General features: G+C 39.4%; 1 protein-coding gene across 5 annotated transcripts in view; it reads right to left on the reverse strand.

Moving 5' to 3' along the window:
* Nucleotides 1-20,562, reverse strand: part of LOC132909895 (protein unc-13 homolog B) — a 373,086-nt gene that overhangs the window by 291,451 nt on the left and 61,073 nt on the right. For 2 of the 5 annotated variants that reach the window (XM_060965194.1, XM_060965165.1), the window contains exons 6-7: nt 13,814-13,903; nt 1,663-1,782 (exon numbers count right to left, since the gene is read on the reverse strand). The exons of 1 other annotated variant lie outside the window; for it this stretch is intronic. In XM_060965194.1, coding sequence (XP_060821177.1) covers nt 1,663-1,782; nt 13,814-13,903 — 210 coding nt within the window. The remainder of the gene's footprint in view (nt 1-1,662; nt 1,783-13,813; nt 13,904-20,562) is intronic. 2 more of the 5 variants (XM_060965174.1, XM_060965183.1) reach the window with 2 other exon arrangements.

Below are 20,562 nucleotides of genomic sequence, written 5' to 3' on the forward strand. Positions count from 1 at the left end.
CCTAAAATCCTTCTAATCGTGAATTCTTCCAAGGAAGAAAATATCGGGAACGAACCACGATGAGTTTTCCTTCTGTTTGCTGTCCCCAGGGCAGAGAAGATATTAAACGACGATTACCGGAATATTGTACTGGAGAAAGAAAAAGATAATCGCGAACGGTATTCGTTTGTCTTCTGCCTCGTAAAGCGTATAATCCGTCGTTTCGATCGCGTTAATTTTAAATGTGCTTCACCGGGAACGAAATTGGTCGATATTGGACGAATCCGAAAATTGAAACGGTGCAACAGCGGGAAACAGAAACGGTTAATGTCCATGCGATTTGATCGTTGTTATCGAGGTATTTGACGTGTCAGGAGAATCATCAGAATTCTCGTTCAGGGGAAAAAGGAGGTCCACAAACGAAGAGGGCGAAACAATTGAAAATGAAGATAAAGGAATGAAATAGGCGGATCGACGGAGATTCCACTACTTGCATGGAACAGAAAAAGAAAGAATTCATCGTTAAACAAACTTTACCATGCCAAGGGTGTAGCGATCATTGATATAGCGACAAATGATTTTTGAAGAGGGGCTGAATTTTTAGGGATAAGTTACCGACGATTCTCGATGGTCGATAACCAACAATGGGAGTGGCAGTTCGTAGCGTACTTGCTGATTGAAAATATCCACGTGCATACTCCGTGGATAATGCAATTGCAATTGCATAAAGTACTCTTATGGTCGGTGGTCGCAAATAAAACAAGAAAGAAACGAACATCACGCTGGAATCGATTTTTATGCGAAAAGCTGGCAGCGTACAAAGCCATTGCTACGCTAATCGGAAGTAGCGTTCGAGCGAATTTTGTCTGGAAGCCATAAACAAAAGAGCTTCTGCGAAAGAACTGTAAAAGATAAAAATCAACATGACCATACGACTATATTCGCTCAAAGCTGCGATTATACTTACAACTAAAATCAACGTAAAACGTATTTGCAAATGTGTGAAATTATTATACAATTTTATTTCAATCGAGTTAACGTATGCGTTTTATCTGTACGAATTTCATCGTGAATCGACTATACCGACGTCTTAACAATCATTTAACAAACCCGAAAAAACAAGTACTTTTTCCACTGTCGATTTAAACGGAAATCCGTACCATAACGTTGGACTTGTACACGAATAAGGAGATAACGATAATTACACAGTTTATCCGAGTTTAAGTGCAATTTCACAGATCTTTAACGTTCTCTGTACATTCGTTAAACAAATATACCAATTAACCATATCCTACAACTCGAATAAACCTACATCCACGGCACGGTGTCAGATATATAGAGAAATAAAGAATCGAACGAAATCGTACGATCGATAAATGCGAAATCATATACGTAAATATTCCATCGTCCGTTCGCCTGCGATCTGTAATTCATCCAAACGGAATGGTAACGATGATTTGATCGCGGCCAACGCAAAACGCATCTATAGGGGAAACATTCTATAATTATAATCGATGTTCGTGATATTTAGCGCATTAAAAAGGAAAATGAAATTAGCGCAAGTGATGGCGCACGGGTGAATCGCGTCGAGTGTAGTAATTGATCGGGGACGTTCCTCTCGTGTTAGAGAGAATATTCGAATAAAACAGCAGCCACTTAAACAGTGACTTGGCAAGTACTTACAGTGGCCTATATTGTACAATATCTGTCGTCGTGCCTGTTCGGCTCGTGCTTCCTGGTCCATCATGTTGTTCAGCATTTCCAGCTTCCTCTGCAGATCGGCCGCCTCCGTGTTCTCGGGGTCTTTCGAAAAGATAGACATCGGTGGGGAAATGGTTAATCGCGGCTGTCTCGACTGTCTCTACTGTCTCTAATCTGCATCGATTACGTTTTATAGGTACTCGACAATCTAAGGAAAGACGAGGAGAGGCTGCCTCCTCGATTCGTCATCCCGTTATTATCTTACTATTCTCAGGGTTTGATATGTTATGTTCTCTAACAAACTTTACAAAAGGCATGAAAAATCAGCTATACTCGTTTCTTCGATAATACCGGACCGAGCGCTAATATCCCGTCGTCTTTGAAAGGAAACTCGTGTTACGCGCTTACTTTGCGCATTACACGCTCCTATCCGACTGAGTATCTACACGTTGCTTGAAAGATAACCATATCCTAGGAAGATTCTCTGAATTACACTCGAACCGATCATCGTCTAATGTTCTCGATTAATAAGTCGTAAACGCAAAACGTTCGACGTTCCGTAATTACCGTACCATGTCGCCGTCGTTGTTGCCATTGTAGCCTAATTTATCCTGAACCATAATTATATGCTACACAGGCATTCGAAGCCGTGTAAATTGACCTGCGGTCTTGCTCGCTTCAGCGGTTTATTAATATCGCATTTGAACGAAGTATGGCTGGCATCGTCCTTTAGAGATTCCATCATAAACGCGTGCGCATCGGCTGGATCTACGTAACCAGCGCTAATTCCACAGCTTAAGAACGATTTATTACGCAACCAGTTGAGTGACTCGCGTCGAAACCCTTTGGCTGACTAGCGTGCTTGAGAAAGCAAAATTACGAACTTAAACCCTAAATGAAAACTACGCGAGCGTACGCTAGAGATCAGAAGTTTCAGACTATCCCCTGCTTCCCTCTTCTTCGGTGAACTGGAAATGAATTGCTACGTGGAAGTTCGAACCGTTTCACGATCGTGGACACGATCTCAGGGGTTGAATTTAACCTGTTAACTGGAGAGAACGGGTACACTCGTCACTCGAATTCATCCCTTACGTATAATATTTTTATTTAGCGATTCCTTCGCGCGACATTTTATTTTTCTTAAAAATCTATAATATCATATTTGTATAAATACATTGAAAATCGATTGAGCTGAAATGAAACTTACTGAAATTACTTAATTAATCTCTGAAACTACTCTCTCGTTGTATGAAACAGTTTAATTAGAAGCCCCTTATTTTGTGCTTCTATTAAATTCTGACTTTCTGCGCGTACTTATTTTCGTTTGAATGTTTCTACCTCAAATTGTTTACATTGCAGTTTAATTTTATTAACGCACATCTGCATAAATTAACATACGAATCGATCGTTGAATCGACATTATACGTTTACTACAGATATTCATTTACTGTACTCTAAAACGTAACAGCAAAATACATAAGCCTACAATCAGTCACGCATTCGTTAGTTTACCAAGCTATCGATAAAAATAATTTAGACCTAGTCGTTGTTCGATCGTGGAACATATGACAATATTCTAAATGTTCAATAACGTAACTGCTAGCAGTCTGGTTAAATATGAATGACAAGCACATATTTTACCTTCTTCTTTTCGTGTTCTTGTTGAATTATAAAAGTAGTACGACCCCTGGTTTCCATATCGTAAAAGTTTCAACATGACGATACAAGGAGAATTAAGAATTTCGATTTCGATTATCTTTCTAGCCGACTCAATTTATTTCCTTATCGTCGATGGTTAGACTCGATGTAACAAGAAAGTAACATGTGCAAGATATATTTAGTCTACCTAGTTTTACTCTGATGATTTGGCAGCAACTTATCGATTACGTATTATTTCTATCGACTACAGAGAATATAACTTGCGAGAAAAATAGGAACAAAGTAGCAAATAAATTATAACGTACCTACTAGAAAATATATAACAAAAGTAGGAAAGAATGGAGAAACAAAGAAATTTCTATCGGAGCAGATGTTTAGACTCTGCCAACTTATATACGTACGTTGTATAGTCAGTAATAAGAAAATATACATAATTTTGTATAAAAATCTAAAAACGAGATTTAAATCGCGATATATGTATATTAATGCGTTGAATGTAATGTTTATGGGCGTGTTAATGGATTACCATACATTTAGCAATAATCAGTTTAGTGAATTTAACTTGTTTCTTAGAAATACACGGTGTGCGTATGTTGTATGATGAAATGTGTCCCAGTCACGCGAATATTACTTTTATTGTTGGCATTCGGGGTCGTATCTCATCAGACAAAATCGATAAAACACTCATTCAAGGAACTTAGCGTTCCGCAAACCTAGATGCGAGATAATGATGAAATCGTGAAAATCGTACTTTCTGTATGTAAGCATAAAATTTCAAAAAGATCGAACATCCTGATTACACTGATTCATCCTAAACTCGCTCTATCGAGTAAAATAGGACATCTTTTTTTAATCTCTTTGTAGATCGCACACGTGACTGTACGCTTAATAAAAAAAATATAAAGTCATCAGATGAATAATACTTGAACTTTCTCGTCTCTTTTTTACGTTCTACTCGTTTAATAATAAAATTACCGATCTTTGATACGTTGCACGTAGTTGATTAAATTTAAAGCAACAAAAGGTGACAAAAAAGTAATATATACGTAATCTTGTTTCTGTTTCAATAACAAATTACCAGAAATTGCACGTTTTTAGTATGTAACAAAACAAGAAATTTGATATTGGTCATTTTGACTAATAATTCTACGATTAACAATGTCTCTCTTTACTTTTGGACTTTTACTTCAAGATAGACAACAGAGAGATAAAAATCCTGTAGAAATGGAAGGACGAAATTGAAGAACGGAAGCATAAAATCATCAGAAGGTAAACAACACCTGATCTTTGTCTTTTCTTCTCAACATTTTACCTCCTTAACAATGCTTCTTCTTAACGTTCTATCCCTTTATTAGCCGGATGATGAAGAGATAAAAATCCTGTACAAACCGAAGAATACAATGCTGAACAAAGGTCTGAAATAATGTCAAACCGAAGACGCCAGCGCCGAGATTACGTTCAATGTTAATGCGTTCCAATTATCCAGGAAAATAATCGCGTCGGCTTATCCTTAAACACGATTAAGCAAACGAACTGTTAATGAACGTTAAGGACGAAAACTGCGGAAGCCCTTCGCAAACCGAAGAGACCGTCTAAGGAATCCTAATCCCTCGGCTCTCCGCAAAAATCTCTCGTAATAATATCAGAAATGTAATACGGCCGCACGAGCCCATTAAAGTCGGATTTGAAGCAAGCACAGAGTAAGGTGAAAAAAGGAAAAGACGAGGCTGCTGGGACTAAAAAGGATGAAGAGGAGAGGAGTTGAAGTGGAAAAGCAGACGAGAGAAAGAGAAGGAGACAGGGAGAGAGAGAAAGAGAGAAAAAGGAAACGAACTCGATGCTCTCGAGTATGACCCTGACCTACATATTTTGCATTCCATCGTTTCCTTCCGACGCTCAAACATCGAGCAGACACGTACGAATTCGCGGTTTGTCTTCTCCAACGTATACCGTCTCTTCCGGTGGCGGACCACCACTCTCTTGCTCGTCTTTCGTTCATTTCTTCTCTTTCCTTTCGTCCCTTTCCCTCGTGCGGCCGTTTCTCTGTCATACCAGCGAGGAAGCCACCGTTCGTTGTTTCTAACTTTGGTCTGGATGCAATTAAAAAAAAGGTCAAGCCCTGACAGGAGAGCGTCTCGGCAGCGCGAGTAGTTCTTTTCTTTGAGACCTCCCGGTCCCTGTTGGCGAGGCTTTCGCCACCTCCAACCCCTTCCAACCTCTTCCCTCTGTTCTGCTAACCACCCCTTTTCTTATCCCACCACGATGCCGCTTCGTGTCCCACCACCTTGTCACCCCAAGTGCATCGAGGTCCTCCACCCTGGCACTGGGACGTCTCTTTAAAGTAAAGAAAAGGAAAAAAAAAAAAAGAAAACTCTACTGGCTGCACTTCAGCCATTCCGGTGCTCGAGCCGGGGATCAAAGTATTTTGCACTTTCCTGTCCGCCGTGGTCATACTCCCGCGAGCACAGTTTCGAGGCTCGACGCGGCGCGGCGTGTCGTGTCGCTGTCGCGATCGATCGTTCGAAATAAATGCAATGGAAGAATGCCACGCACTGGTGGTAATAGTCGGACGAACGATAACAGCTAGTCGACGATATATTGACAAACTTCGTAAGGAGAAAACAATGGAAAGAGGAAACGTCTTACCGCAGACCGTCTTTGTCAGCCGAAACTGACTGACTCACAGAACCTCGAGTTTCTCTCTATGCCTTTCTTTAGATCGAGTCTCGTCGGCACTACTTGTCATTGGCGGCGTGAATCTCGACGTGAAAAGAATCATAAATTACAAAGTACGAAGGCAAACTGAAAGTGATGCGTAGGATTCACGTGAGAAATGTTTTTTGGATAATTCTTAAATGAAATATTCTTAGATGAAACTACTATCTTCTGACGCTAAACTGAGGTTAGTACGATGAGTTCGTGAAGTACGTATATAGCAAAAACTTCTTGTGTTTGTTTTTTCCAAATTTACAATGTATATTGAACTGCAGACTTGTTTTATTAAAAGCAAAGTCAATTTTGGATATTAGAGCGAAATTTACATGAGATTATTCATTGTCACAAACATGGAGTAAATTTAAACGATCGTATCATATTTCAAGAACGTTCATACAAGCTAAGTATCAATAGAGCATAGTACGTAGCACTAATAAGTACGATTCAAAAACCTAATTACGTTAATCCAAGAGCTAATATGTTTTCAGACCGTTTATTTTGAAAAAGTCTATCCTCATTGAAAACCGATACTATTATTTTAAAAAATACCATGGTTGTTAATACTATTTAAGAATTATTTCAAGGATGAAGTATCATCAAAAAGTATAATCAAACAGTAGAAACTGTCGTGTGGTCGTGATGAAGATTTCCGAAGTACGTATTTCTGTTTAAAGAAATTACCTACAACGAAAGACAAGAGGAAGACCATTCCCATAAACGATTATTCCCATAATCAGAGTCACTGATGTTTTGTTACTGTGACTCAAAGAGATCTTTTAAGATCACTAAAGAGTCATCCATTGCGAGATCATCTATGATAGATCGTGTCATACGAGCCGAACGTTATTTAGAAAACCTTAGGATAAACATTTTTGCCTCTCACCACACTTTAATTATATCCATCGTGATTCTTAACTTAAGAATAAGAAACAGAGATAGCGGATCTCGGCCAAGCTACAGTATTTTATCGCAAACGGATAAAAGACCAGAATAATACGATCCGCAAGGATGAACGCAAAACATAAACTCTCGTCGCTACACGTAAACGCTATTTTCAATCTCGAGTATTAAGCGATCCATCTCAATAAAATTCAGCGTAAGACAAGATACGTGAGCAACTAACTGTAAGCGGTTATGTTAACACCGGAACAGATCTGAACTTGAGTCGCAGAAACTTGTTACGCAAACAACACTTTCGCTTGTACGTGCAAGCAGCCTCGTATCCAGCCAGCACATTCAACCATTATCCCAGCTACTTTTCATCCAACCTTCGCACAAACGTATCACCCACCACCTCGCGATTCCAAACCATACTCGACTTTCGATTTTCAATGGAAAACCACCCTAGTTAAACCGAAACTGGCTCGAGTCGAACCGTTTCTAATTCACGATATCAAGCTTTCAATACCTAAGAACGGTACAAAAGACGCAACGTCGGAAAACGAGCTTGACCAGCGAGTCGAACTCGATGAATACTGCTTTTACCACGCGAGAATTGCCTACCAAGAAGCCACGGCGTAAGTTAATCGAGTTAATTGAGCTCTCCGGTGGTGAAACGTCTATTTGACTTTTAAAGCAGAACTATTGTCATTGGATCTTTCGGCTGCGGTATACGATATAACGTACATTGTTTTATCCTCCGGGTTCCAACGATGGATTAATGTGTTTCGAGCCCGAAAGAGAAAAGGCGACCCGCATACACCGCAAGTTCACGAGTCAGCCGAACAGATATACCAGACAGAGGAAACTTTAAATCCCTGAAAAGTCGTTTTCGTTCTGCTAATCGCCAGACGCCACCTTTACCTCCTCTAATCTCATACTGTCTGGTTTACTCGTTCGGTTGTCTGCACGAGCCAGCTAAAAACCGTGTGATTAGTCTATTTTCGCTTGGCCAGTTTTGTCAGCGATTTTCCACACGACAAGAAAAATTAGAACAGACCGAAGAAGGAGGAACCCAAGTCACGCGTACAAGATTGCTCGAACGGTCATGGAGATAGCTCCGACGAGCATGAGACAGCCTTTCCAATGGTTAGAGAAGAGTGCACCATAGAGCGTGGAGCTAATTTCGGTGCAGCTGAATTCACCGCGCACGAACAATCGACAAAGTTTGCGCCAGGTCTCTGTTCCAGCTGGTTTTCGAGTTACAACTGTTTTTCTAGCGTAACAGTCGTTTGCACGATTCGCCGGAAAAGTGGCGAAGATTATAATGACGGTCGACGCCATCAGTGAGATTTCGTTATACGCTTTTACCTACTTTTTGAACGAACTAGTTCTAAAACGGTTTAGGCTCGCTTTGAAACTCGTAACGGAGATTAAACGCATCGAAAACCTTGGAAGCTGTTTTCTTGACTTTTTGATAAAAAAGGAAAAATTGTCCGTAATTAAGACTTTGATTTGTCATAAATCCTTAGGAATTCTTCCATATCCCTTTGAATTTAATTTTATTCGTGTGAATACAAATTTCAAGAACCTCGACATCTCGTGTATTTTATACAATTTATTAGACTATAGGATACTCTGTCAGATAAGTTTCTGCAACTACATCGAAACTTCTCGATAATCGAGCTCCGATTAAGCACATTTTGAATCGACTCGAGCCCCACTACTATCGAACGTAGATGCAATTTTTGATCACTTCGAAAGAGTATGAACGTCTTTTACTCGACGTTCTCAAGGAACATATTCGTGCCTTAAAAAACTTGTAAAACCCGAGGATCAAAGGTCGCACAAGTTGAAGTATCTTACAGATTTTAAGCAACGATTAACCAACGATAAACCCTGTAGAACACTAAAATTACGGAGGTGTGTAAGGTTTCTGCGTCGTATACCTGCATGGCCCACTTTATGCAAACTGCATGATTTTAGAAAACCCGCCCAGAACTTCCTCGTCGGCCTTCCACCGTCCGTCCCCATCTACCACTTAAAACTCTAAAGTCACGCTAGAGAGAGAGAAATTAGAATCTTTAGGGTGCTATTAGATAGTTTTTAACCGTCATGACCTCTCGAGGTTCCGCAAGGTAAAGATCCCTCGCATCTTCTATTCTTCTAACACTTACAACTTCCATTTTCCCTGTTTGCCATTTGATTACTCTTTCTCTTCCTATCTGCTCTGCCCATTTAATTATTCCTCCTGCTTTTTTTCTAATTATGACTCTCAAGAGACGTTTTAAAACTAGGAAAACTAGGTCTTCCGTTTTTAATAAAAATTAACTGAACGCACAAAGCCTCAGCCAACCAAGTTTGGTACAAACAGTTTTTCCAGCTTAAAATTACAATCTTGTTTTGAAAATATTTAATTAAGAGAGCCATTCAAACGGATGTAACTGGTAAAATTGATGAATATAAATCAATTCCAATACAAATATTTTTTACTGCAAAGCTTTTCAAAATATATCGTTTCTGTCATCTCAAATGATAATTTAATTCATGGACTTAAACCGATAAACTAACAAAACACTCGATTATATTCGTTTTCGTCGTGATACGAATCTTTCTTTCAAGCAACGTGTACGATTTCTCGAGCTTCTTAAGGATTGAAACGAAACGGTGTCTCATCGGAGCGGTATTTTCCTTCGACAGGATTATTTTCTAAATCAAGACACATATGTGATTGTAAAGATAGCCTCGCTTTTCGAAAGAATAACGCGAACCTAACAATAACGACATATTTTACGGCGGACTAAAATAACCATTTACCCCGATATTTGTGCTCTTTAATTATTACAAGATACCCTTCTTTATCGTAAGACGCCAACGGACGAGCAAAATACAACGTTCACGATGCTAGTTCATGCGTGAATAAAAAATTCTAGTCTAAAAGGTTTGCCATTCTAATCGAATCCATTAGAATCATATACATATATTATATAGTTACATTATATTACATATGTATATGTATATATCGAATAAAAGTAGAACGTGTCATCGATCAGTTGGCGAAAAACGCGTGTTCGACGTTTCCGTCTGACAAAATCGTACGTCGTGATGTCGATAAAAATAATCGCAATGTATAGTTCGTGTAGCAAACAAAGGAGCAAGAAAAAGAATCGAAGGTAAAGGAGACAAAACGTCTACGGGCAATTGGTAACTGATTACAGTGTCGCAGCCATAGCTCGATGTATCTGCAGGTACCCTCTTTCATATTTGTACATTTCAAAAGAAGACAAGTTTTGCATCAAATAGACGGTTTTCACTACCGCTGTAAGTATGACAGCTTCTCGAAGCAGAAAAGATCCCTTCTATTTCTCTACGATCTTTTCGCGTATCATTTTAAATCTATCTTTAATTTCATACTTGATTCAATTAATTTTCATTGATCTTTTTTTTTTTTGCTTTAATAATCCACATCCCCCCTCCCCCTCTTGTGCTATCGCCGCGCCACTGCGTGCACGTGCGATTATGGTGCTTCCAAAGTGAATTTGTGCTGAAACGAAAGTTATGCACGAAAGGGGGAAAAACTCCCGAGAGTTTTGTCCTCAGTCGATTCAACTTAATATCGACCAATTGAACAGAAGTTGCTCATCCATCGTTCATATCTCTCCGCGAAGCTAATTCGGACAGAACGATCGAAATATCATTTTTATTTTTTTTTTTTTTTTTTTTCTTTAACTTTGTATAGACATAACCGATCGAACTATTGTGGGTCTACGAACACTTGGGAGAGTGTACAAACCAAAACTAATTTAATTAACATATTCTCCAAAATTAAAATAATCAAATATCGTCTCCTACGCGTTAAACAATCGTGAATTAAGGGATGCGTAAAAATGGAACAAATATATAGGAACTGACATCTTTTCTACTCCATCATTCACCGTATCACGAATACGAAATAGCGGAATTACTAATTAAGGAATCGATTTCCGCGGCCGACATGTCCAAGGAAAAGTCATTTCCTTTTCTTTTATCTCTCATCGCAACTTATTACTACATTTAACCTATAAAAATACTTCCTATAGGGTATCAAACGAAGTTCTCTTTCACTACGTGCTTCACTCAACAACACGGTGCTGTCTCTCAAAAGGCACGCAACGTTCGGTTACTACGTCGAACCGGTGTGTGCTCTAAAAATGAACTTTCCGAACGAATGGAGAATAAAGTAGAATCAAAAGCAACAAAATAGCCCGGGAGGCAGCCGGTGGACGACTCGTCACGATGGCCATTCCTCCCGTTCTCTTCGCGAAGCAGAGAAAGTGGCGACAACGAGAGAACGTCGTCGCGTCGTCGCGATCTCGCTCGCAGCGACATTCGACAGAAAAGACAGAAGACAGACAGACAGAGAGAAAAACAGTGAGGCAGAGAGAAACGTAAGAATAAAAATAGAGAGAAATAGAGGGAAAGAAAGAAAGAGAAAAAGAGAGAAGGGAAGAGAGAGAGACAGAGAGACAGACAGAGAAAAAAGGACCTCAAAAGCAGAAACGTCGAAAATTCCAAATTCCGCGGTTCCCTTGATTCAATTCGCACACGCATACGCCAATCTGACACGTACGTGTCACGTGAAAAACATAGCTTCTTTTGGAAAGAATGCTGCGCATAGTACGTCTTATATGTCTGCTTACGTATGAGTGTACGTGTGCGTCTACATGAGTCCTTTTTTCTGGAAGCTGCGACGATTGCTCGGTTCGTATCACAGGTGTGTGTGTGTACAGGCTCGATAAACGGTAAAGGATAATAGAAAATAATGGGAAGGAGTATCGGTCCGTCGATATCTTGCCACCGGTGATTTTCGCGGTTGAAAACTTCCTCCCGACCTTATCACTTCGGTACTATAGGTAACGCGACCATGCCGCTGATAGAATAATTAAAGTCGTTTAATCAATCATCAAAGTACACCGGTAACGACTGAAACGGGTTTCAATGGCGTGACTTATCCACCGAACTCCAACCAGCCTGTCCAACGAGCACGTATACACGCGGTATAACTCAAAGGTCTACCCTTTACAATTAAGTTAATGAAACACGATCGAAGGGTGGGCGAATATACAAAGCCGTGAAACACCCATGAGACCGGAATTGAGGGGAAAAAATACTAAAAAGCAAAGAAACGGAAAAGGGTGGTGAAAGAGAACGGAAAAAATGTACGTCACGGGAAACGGGGAAAGTGTGTCATTTCGACATTTAAAATAATCTCGCAACCGATGAGAATTCGGCTCTCTCTTTCTCTCTCTCCTACACTCTCGTCGATCAATCGAGCCAACGGGCGCAGGGGTTAACCGTATTTATGTAATATCTGAAAGTACGTTTAATAATTTTGTAAAAATATTAAACGGAGACGTTGCATCGAGAACGCTTAATGGAATTCCATAATTCAATCGGGGATTTCTTCCTAGAATATAATTTAAAGCCGGAAATTCCTTTTTCGATAAGTCAACTCTCGGTATCGACTCGTCCTGCAGTTAAGCTTCCTCCCATTTTCTTCCACCGACGCGTTAGAAAAATCGTCGCCTTCCATTCCATGCCACCTTTATTTTCTTCTTTTCTAAACATCTCATTTACGTACAGCGGTTGGCGAAAATGTCTGCACATTTATGGAAACTTGCTGTATACATATTATACAAAACCGTTTGAAATTTCATCAGCACTGTAACGAGACGGCACTGTCTTGATTATATTGGCGGAGCCAGTCTGAATATGTTCACAGACGTATGTAGAAATTACAAAATATTTATTACAGACATATAAGTAATGAAAAAATTAGCATATAGCGTGTTTTTGTATAAAACGCATACAATATGAACATAAACTTTCCGATGGTTCAAATATTTTCGCCAACCAGTGTATATCGCGATCTTAGGTTTTCGTCGAGTCTTTCGTTAGATTAACTTTGGCTCTAATTAATCCGCGTACATTTCCTAACCGAATGCTTTTCGTTACCACTCGACGCAAACTTGCGAACTTTTACAAGTGTTTACTCCAAAAGTACACGACCGAAATACCGCGGCTTCGTGCTTGTAGTTGAATCAAACGCAGCTCTTAATCGTTACGGTTAAAGTTGAGCGTAGTTTCCAAAACGCGTCTCGATTTACGCTAAAACGTCTCGGTCGATTCTCTTCCTCCCTTGGATAGGAGGCAACGCGTAACGCGGTTGATTATCGACGATGGATTTCTTCAGCATGCTCGTCGCTCGACAATATTTAAAGCGGTTTTCGATATCCGGCGAACCGATCAATCGTCGCGGAGCGCTTGACGAGCGGCGCTCCGTCTCTGAAATGGAATATACGAGGGGAAGAAGAATAGAGAAAAAGAAAGAGTGGGTGTAAAATTAGAATCGTAGTAGAAAACTCAAGTGCAGTGGCTGACGAGCAAGAAGGGGGTTACGTATCGCTAATTACGTACAAACAGCGTGGATTCTTATTTCTCGTGGATCGTGTGCGCGTTTCATTGGTTTCGAAACCTTGCGCTGTAAGCGTTCCAGCGCTAACAAATGTAAACGTAAATCGGCGAAAATGTAATAAACGAAATCACGTCAAATCACGACGCGTTATATAATAAAAACAACGAAATGTACGCAATGATGTTGCGAATGGCCAAGAATTGCCAAGATTGCATTACTACGTTTTGAGAGAAAGACGAACAAAAATCCGTGTGTTTCGTAAGGTGGTTCGACGCACGATCGACGAGAAATCCACATCGCGTGGAAGTCAGATGCATTGGTCAGAAAAACCAGGATATTAAAAGCGAAACGAAGATCTCGGGATCAAGGACGATCCTGAATTCAGGACGGTCCTACGATCAGGACCAAGGATCTTGACGAGGGTACCTGAGCCACACATGGGCCGGGCTGCTCGCAACTGCATTGCCGTTTCACTCGTTAGCAGGGCTTTCCATCTCGTTCGTTGTTCGCATTTTCCTGATTGGTCAGAGACTGATCAGACTGAAGATCGGCCGTGCATGATCCGATTAGCGATCATGTCCTAATTTTTCAGCCCTTCAACGTTTGAGATCCATCGCCTACCAGCGATTACCAAAGATAATATCTTCAACGATTTCTATTATACTTCGATTAGAATGAATTTTCATTTCAAACTATTCGTATGCAGTTATTTTACTTACACGATGGAAAAGAGTTTAAATCCCGTTTCAATATTTTTCGTTTCTATTCCACGATCGTTCTATCTCAGACAAGCGATTTGTTTTGCAAAGAAAACATAAAATAATTCAGGGAAAACAATCCTTCCTTTGTTTCTTTGGTTTAAGATGTTGATAATCGTTGCTTTGAGCGATTATCCCTTTGTTTGCGAATGGCTATAGCGCACCGATTTGCATAATTTATGATATACTATGGCACAAAGTCAGAATCCAAAGAATCAATAATAAATCGAGCTGGATACAGAGAAACAATGAAACTTTCAATTTGTTGCCAATATTCCACCCCGTGTTATTTCGATCGAACTTCCAGCACCGTATACGGCAATTTCTTAGTAAGAACAAGGTAGAAAGAGGTTAGCGTGTATAGAAATTTTCTATCCACATATCTATACCACTAGAATCTATACGACAAGACGTACTTCCCAATATCTATTTTTGTACTTGCCTGTCTTTACCTCTTCTCTTGGAACAGTTAATTGAGCACGTCATAAATGGCATTTGTAACAACTTTCCTTAACGCTCTTTATATTAGATTACTAGTTTAAATAATTACTATAAAACTCACAGTATTGACAATACTAGTTACTAACATTTGGTGTCCATGTTCGCTAGTACGATTACAGTGAAATCCTTTATCTTCAGAGTCGGAGATCTCTTACACGATCTCTCAGACTACCACACGTCACGCTCCGATCTCTCAGATTTAATATCATCTTTATACAATGTTAAAATACGTAAACAGTTTTACGAAAATTCCCTAAAATGGAGATGTTGAAAAAAAAGTTAAAAAAGATCTTTTACTTACGATTATTTTACGATACAGTAACCAAGATCTGTACTTATCTCGCTGAGGTCAACCCATTACATCGTACGACACCCTTACGAACATACGGAGTACTCAAAAGACAATCAGTTTATTTTTCAAACTTTCGTCAAAATCAATTTATGCTGTGCTTAATACCATCCGGAAATTAAAACAACGCAACGTACGCGTCGATAAGAACGAATGAACGTGTTAATCCACGTTTCGTGTGTAATTAAACTTCCTGCCTCTATCGTGCATCGCGCAATTTTTCTCTTGGTAACGTATCTTGGCCCCGGTGCCAACGATGCTATTGAACATTCGCTTTATCGCGAGAAGCTGGTACATCGTGGCCGATAGTCATCTTACTTTTTCATCGTCGTGAGCGCGCATCCCTCCAACATATCGATACTTTGCTCGATAAACAGACTCTTTCGACTTCGTTGATCGTATCACGCAGCTATCCTTTATCTGTTCTCCGATACTGATTCTCCTTCTCTTTGTGCAACGAAACGATACAGGGGAGCAAGGAAGAACGAACGAACGAAACGTGATCGGGTCGATCTTCCTCTCGGTAGACAGAAGGTTCACGAGCGAGTAAGAACCATCAGGGGGATCAAGGAGCGAGACAAACAAACGGGAAGATACGGGAGAAAAGAGGGTGGAAGAGGGACGCCTCGGTTGTTTCGCGAGAGAAGATCTTATCCTCGCGTTGCGTCCTGGGAATCCGAAATAACAGCCGCGATTCGAGGAGAACTTGCGCGAATCCGGCAAGTGAATAGTGAATTTCAAAAGTACGATCCGAATAGCCGAAATAATTGCCAGCGCAGCGTCGGGTTGAGTTTAAATTGCATGAATGCGGTCGATTGTGTGTGGTAGATTTTTAAATATGCACGAGTTTAAATATTTATATGTTATTTATTTATATAACGATTTTAAATATGCATATTTTTAAATATGAGAGAGGGGACATGGACAACTTTAAAAGAACATCAACGTAGGTAGTCGTTTTTCTTCTTTTAAATCGGTATAATTTATTTTTCGATTTAATGGTAGAACCTCAAAGATTTCGTTTCATTTGGAATAGTACTATGTATTATTACTTGAATCGTTTATGACGTTTCTTTGATTCCTCTAACAAATAGCACTGTTAAATATTGTTTTGTCGAGGTATATTCGATTCTCGTTCTTTCTTTCATTTTGCTATCAACCAACTGTCTTCGATCGATGTTGATTGTATGTAAAGAATCAATCATTCAGTACGTGATTTTCAAGAGCTGAAATAATATGGAAGTACAAAGTAATTGAATTGAGATTGGAAATTCATAGAGAATCTGATCAGTTTGTCAATAATTAAGCGATATGCTCTGATATTCGATTGATAATATAATTCTTTCGTATTACTGTTATAGGTTGTTCGATGCTGTTTTAGAAAAATATAGTTAGATAGTAAAAAATTTCTGTCACGTTTTCGTCAATAAATTCGCTGTTAAATTTCGTCAATGCAATACATTGCAGCGTACAGCTACAATAGAACGACGTTGTAGTGTACTAAATCTGACATTAAAGACTACGATCTAGGTCGTAACAAACGCTTAATTAACGTAAATTTGCAAATCCCGCCGAGAATAGAGAAAATTTCCTTCATTTGTGAAAGCTAATTAGAGGCACAAACTACGACTTCGTCTAACTTGTCTATGGAACAATTCGAAGCAGACGGGGGATTCTTTTAAAGTACACGTAATTAGACACTACAAACATTTGAAAACTCTGTTGAAATATGAAGTGGATACGAAAAGCATTCTACGCAGGACGATAAGAGGGAAACTCCACCTTCCAAGCAACTTCCACCTTTATCGCATTTTATCTTGACGATTTTGACCTACGCTGGTGTACCAACTTCTGCGTGAAAAGATATGTAAATATAAAAAAGATGTTAAATACGTATATACCTATAATACAAGTTTATAAACACATGCAATCGCGCAATGAATGTAAATTTTTTATTAAAAATAATTAATGCCGTGTAGGCAGAAAATTTGCTATGCTATCGTAATCGTAACAAAGCAACTGTATTTTCCATCTTTACGCCGTAATTTTATCGACCATCAATCATTCCCTTGACAACAAAGGGAAGAAAATAGAGAAAAACACAACACCATGGTAATTAAATTACGTATTCTCGGTCGTTAAAATTCTTCTCCTCGACGAGCTTAATATTCAAAACGAAGGATCACCGCGTTGCTCCGCACCGCGCCAAGCGTTTTCAGCGTACGAGCAAGCGCCAACAAAAAGTACGCGAAAGAAACGATGGAACAGCGTGCAGCATTCGGCGGAATTCCATTAAACTAGTTGACGTGGATTGAGAAACGGAAGGAACACGCAGAGGGAAAACGCGAGAAGGAGGGAGAAAAACAAGGAGAGACGAACCAAGAGAGAAAGCGGGAAAGAATGAGGAGAGGAAAAAAGGGAAAAGGAGCGCTGGGTGAAACGTCAGCTTTCGTTGCCGGTAGGTTTATTATAAACGGCCTCGTTTTCTTCGTTTCGCAACACGGTCAAGTGGAGCATCGCGTGGTGAAAAATAATTTGCGCCTCTGCGTCGAGAAAGCTACTGCCACAACTGAACCGAGGTTCTTACCAAACTAAGAGAAACGGAAGGAAAATTTCGTCATCGTGAAACGACGATCGCGCACGAATTATTCGCGAATCGGTCGTGAAATCGGTCGACAATCCCTCGTTGTCCGGTTTGTCGGTGTAAATTTAAAAAGGCGCGTTGATGAAAAAAGTTTCGGCGATCAACGAACCGCGACGCAACTTTTTTAACGAGTCATCGAAGTATCGCGCGCTCCCACGACCGCCAATATGAATATAATAGCGTTTCGAGCGCGCTCCAAACTTTCCGTAAACGATGTAAAATAATTGAAAATTTTTCGTCAAACGTATTTCGATGGAGGCGCGGATCGATCGCCGGTAAAGACGTGAGACGAGACTAATTTAAAACGATGAATATAGTTTTTGAAATCCAACGTTGCGCAAAAGTGGAAAATAAATATCGTGATAGAGAAAATCCTATGTATGTGTTTCCGATTGAAAGATAAAAAAAGGAGTCGTTTAAATTGTAAATTTGTTATACTTTTGAACATTTGAAAAAACCTTCAAACAATGTTACGCTGTATCTTCAACAATCTTTTGGAAGTAACATTTTTTAATAATCGTTATAAATAAATCTATTGGTGTAAAAATGATATAAAATAAAATACAATAATAGAAATATCATTTATCAAGGGATGTTTCTTTCAAATGCAAACATTTCTATACAATCTATAGGAGTTTCTTATCCTCGATCGTTTATAAAAGTTAAGAAATTGGAGCCAGTGAAAGAACCACGACTGAATCGTAACGTGTCGTTAACCCTGTTTCGAGAGAACCAAGGATCGATAGTAATGGATCGTTGATGTGCCGGTGACCGGGCAATGTATGAAAGCATGCTACTTTCAGAAGAGAAGAACCGAACGAGCCCTCTATCCATCCCCTGAGAATAAAAAGTTCGATGAAAGCCACCGCGCACTTGCTACATTCTTATGCAAAAGTCGTAAAAACGGTGGACTTGTTGCTAGGAGAATGGCGTCAAAATGCCGAAAACAAATAACATACGTACTATTGGAAAGCTCAAAGATCGTCGTAAAGTTACGATTGTACCGCTACCGATACCGTATACCTCGATTGTTCTTTCACAGTACGTGTATCGATCCACTATCGTACTACGTACACTTATTTCTTCTTTACGCTTTTACTTTATTGAAGAAATACGAATAACGAAATGCTATTTATAGGATTCGTTTTACTTATGTTTACTTTTCTTTCTTCTCTGCTTTCTCGCACCCGATAAGATTAATCTTGCTCGACTTTGCGTTTGTTAACGAGAGTTCGCGTGAATGGAATTTGCTTCTTGGCAATTATTCCCTGAGATTTGATTGCTTAGATCGAGGCAGCGACGTTCGAGAAATAGGCTACGCGAGATACAAAAGAAAGAATACCGCTGCAGAAGGCTATCTACTACCTAGGCAATTGCAAGAATTAATTTCCGCCGACTCTTGCAGAGAATGTCTTCTCCTTACTTATAAGATTCTTCGAAGCGCCGTTATTCCGTCTTAAAGATTCTAAAAGTGCTCCTATCTTTTCCACACTCGAACTTTGAACACGTTCCGTTTGCAAAATTACCTTCAAAATTCATTCTTTGTTTCTAATTAGAAAAATTTACAAATTATTGAACTTCAAAAAAAAAAAAAAATCCATCTACAGCGCAGGAGAACGACGAGAAAGTCAATTTCGCCCGTGAAATCGCTATCTAAATTCGTTATCTTCTATCTTTCTTCAAAATTGTTTACGTTTTCCACACACGGGCCCGTTTCTCCAAAAATATCAGTTATCTGTTGCTCTAAATCAGTCGGAGTTATGCTCGTTGCCCATGGGAAGCCAGATTTACATTTTTTCGTAGTTATTCAGCGCCTTCCTATAAATAATGCATGTTTCTCGCATTGCGTTACATACGGATCAGATCGACGCGTGTATGCAATCATTTGTGGCAGCAATACCGTTCTTTCTGTCACGAAATTCCTCCTGGCCTGTACTTTAATATCGATCGTTCGAGATTAACAAGCCTGGAACGAAGAAAGATCGTAAACAAACCATTTTAAACTCATCAAAACTTCTTACGATTCTTTCCTTTTATCCAGCTTATTAACGGCGTTAGCTCGCATTCAGATTTAGTAATACATTTTTAGTAATTAATTTTTAACGACGCTAGATCCGACGCGTTGAAACCTCGTTTCGTGCCTTGTGCACGACTTCCTGTGTAGCGTGTTTCGACCGTGTTTTATCGCGAGCGAAATCAAGAAAATAAGCCGGCGAGAATCGTTTCACGTCCCCGTTAATTTTTCAGAAAGGCGAGCGAACAACGGAACAACGATTGTTACAAAGGCCAGCAGGAACTGGCGAAAGTTCGCGCTGAAGATACGAAACTTGGCGAATCTTTCCTATTTTCATCCACGTGCATTACAACCACGCGTTTTCCTTTCGATATACTTTCCTTGGTAACACGTAAGTACATACAAGCATTTTCGTAAGTGTTAGGAGACAAAGAAAGGAAAATAAAACGAATCTAAAGAATCACTAGGAACTTAGAACCTCGACAGTTGTTGTCTCGTTTGTAACTTTGGACTGTGTGACACTCGTATATGTTTGACACCATACAAGAATCCTGTCCATTATATATGTACACATAACAAAATAAGTTTCTTTCCCTTCGTATTTGTCGTCTATATCAATCTACACGTTTATATTATTACCTTCTTCGTTATATTTATATCAAATATCCTATATTTTATTCAACAGTACACTGTTGTTTTAGAATATTGCGATCGTCATCGCATAATCGCTAATTCATTATTTTCATTCAACCATAGTAAATCATCTTTACACATTCTTTTTCGTCTATACTTTACATATTTATATCGTATTACAGATACGCGAATACTTCTATTTGACTAATCATTTTTCCTCCATCAATTATTACGTTCCGTGGAAGCCAGTAAGTGCCCTAACACGTCTAAACCGAG

Source organism: Bombus pascuorum, chromosome 1 (assembly GCF_905332965.1).
Source record: "Bombus pascuorum chromosome 1, iyBomPasc1.1, whole genome shotgun sequence".
Classification (NCBI taxonomy): Eukaryota; Metazoa; Arthropoda; class Insecta; order Hymenoptera; family Apidae; genus Bombus; species Bombus pascuorum.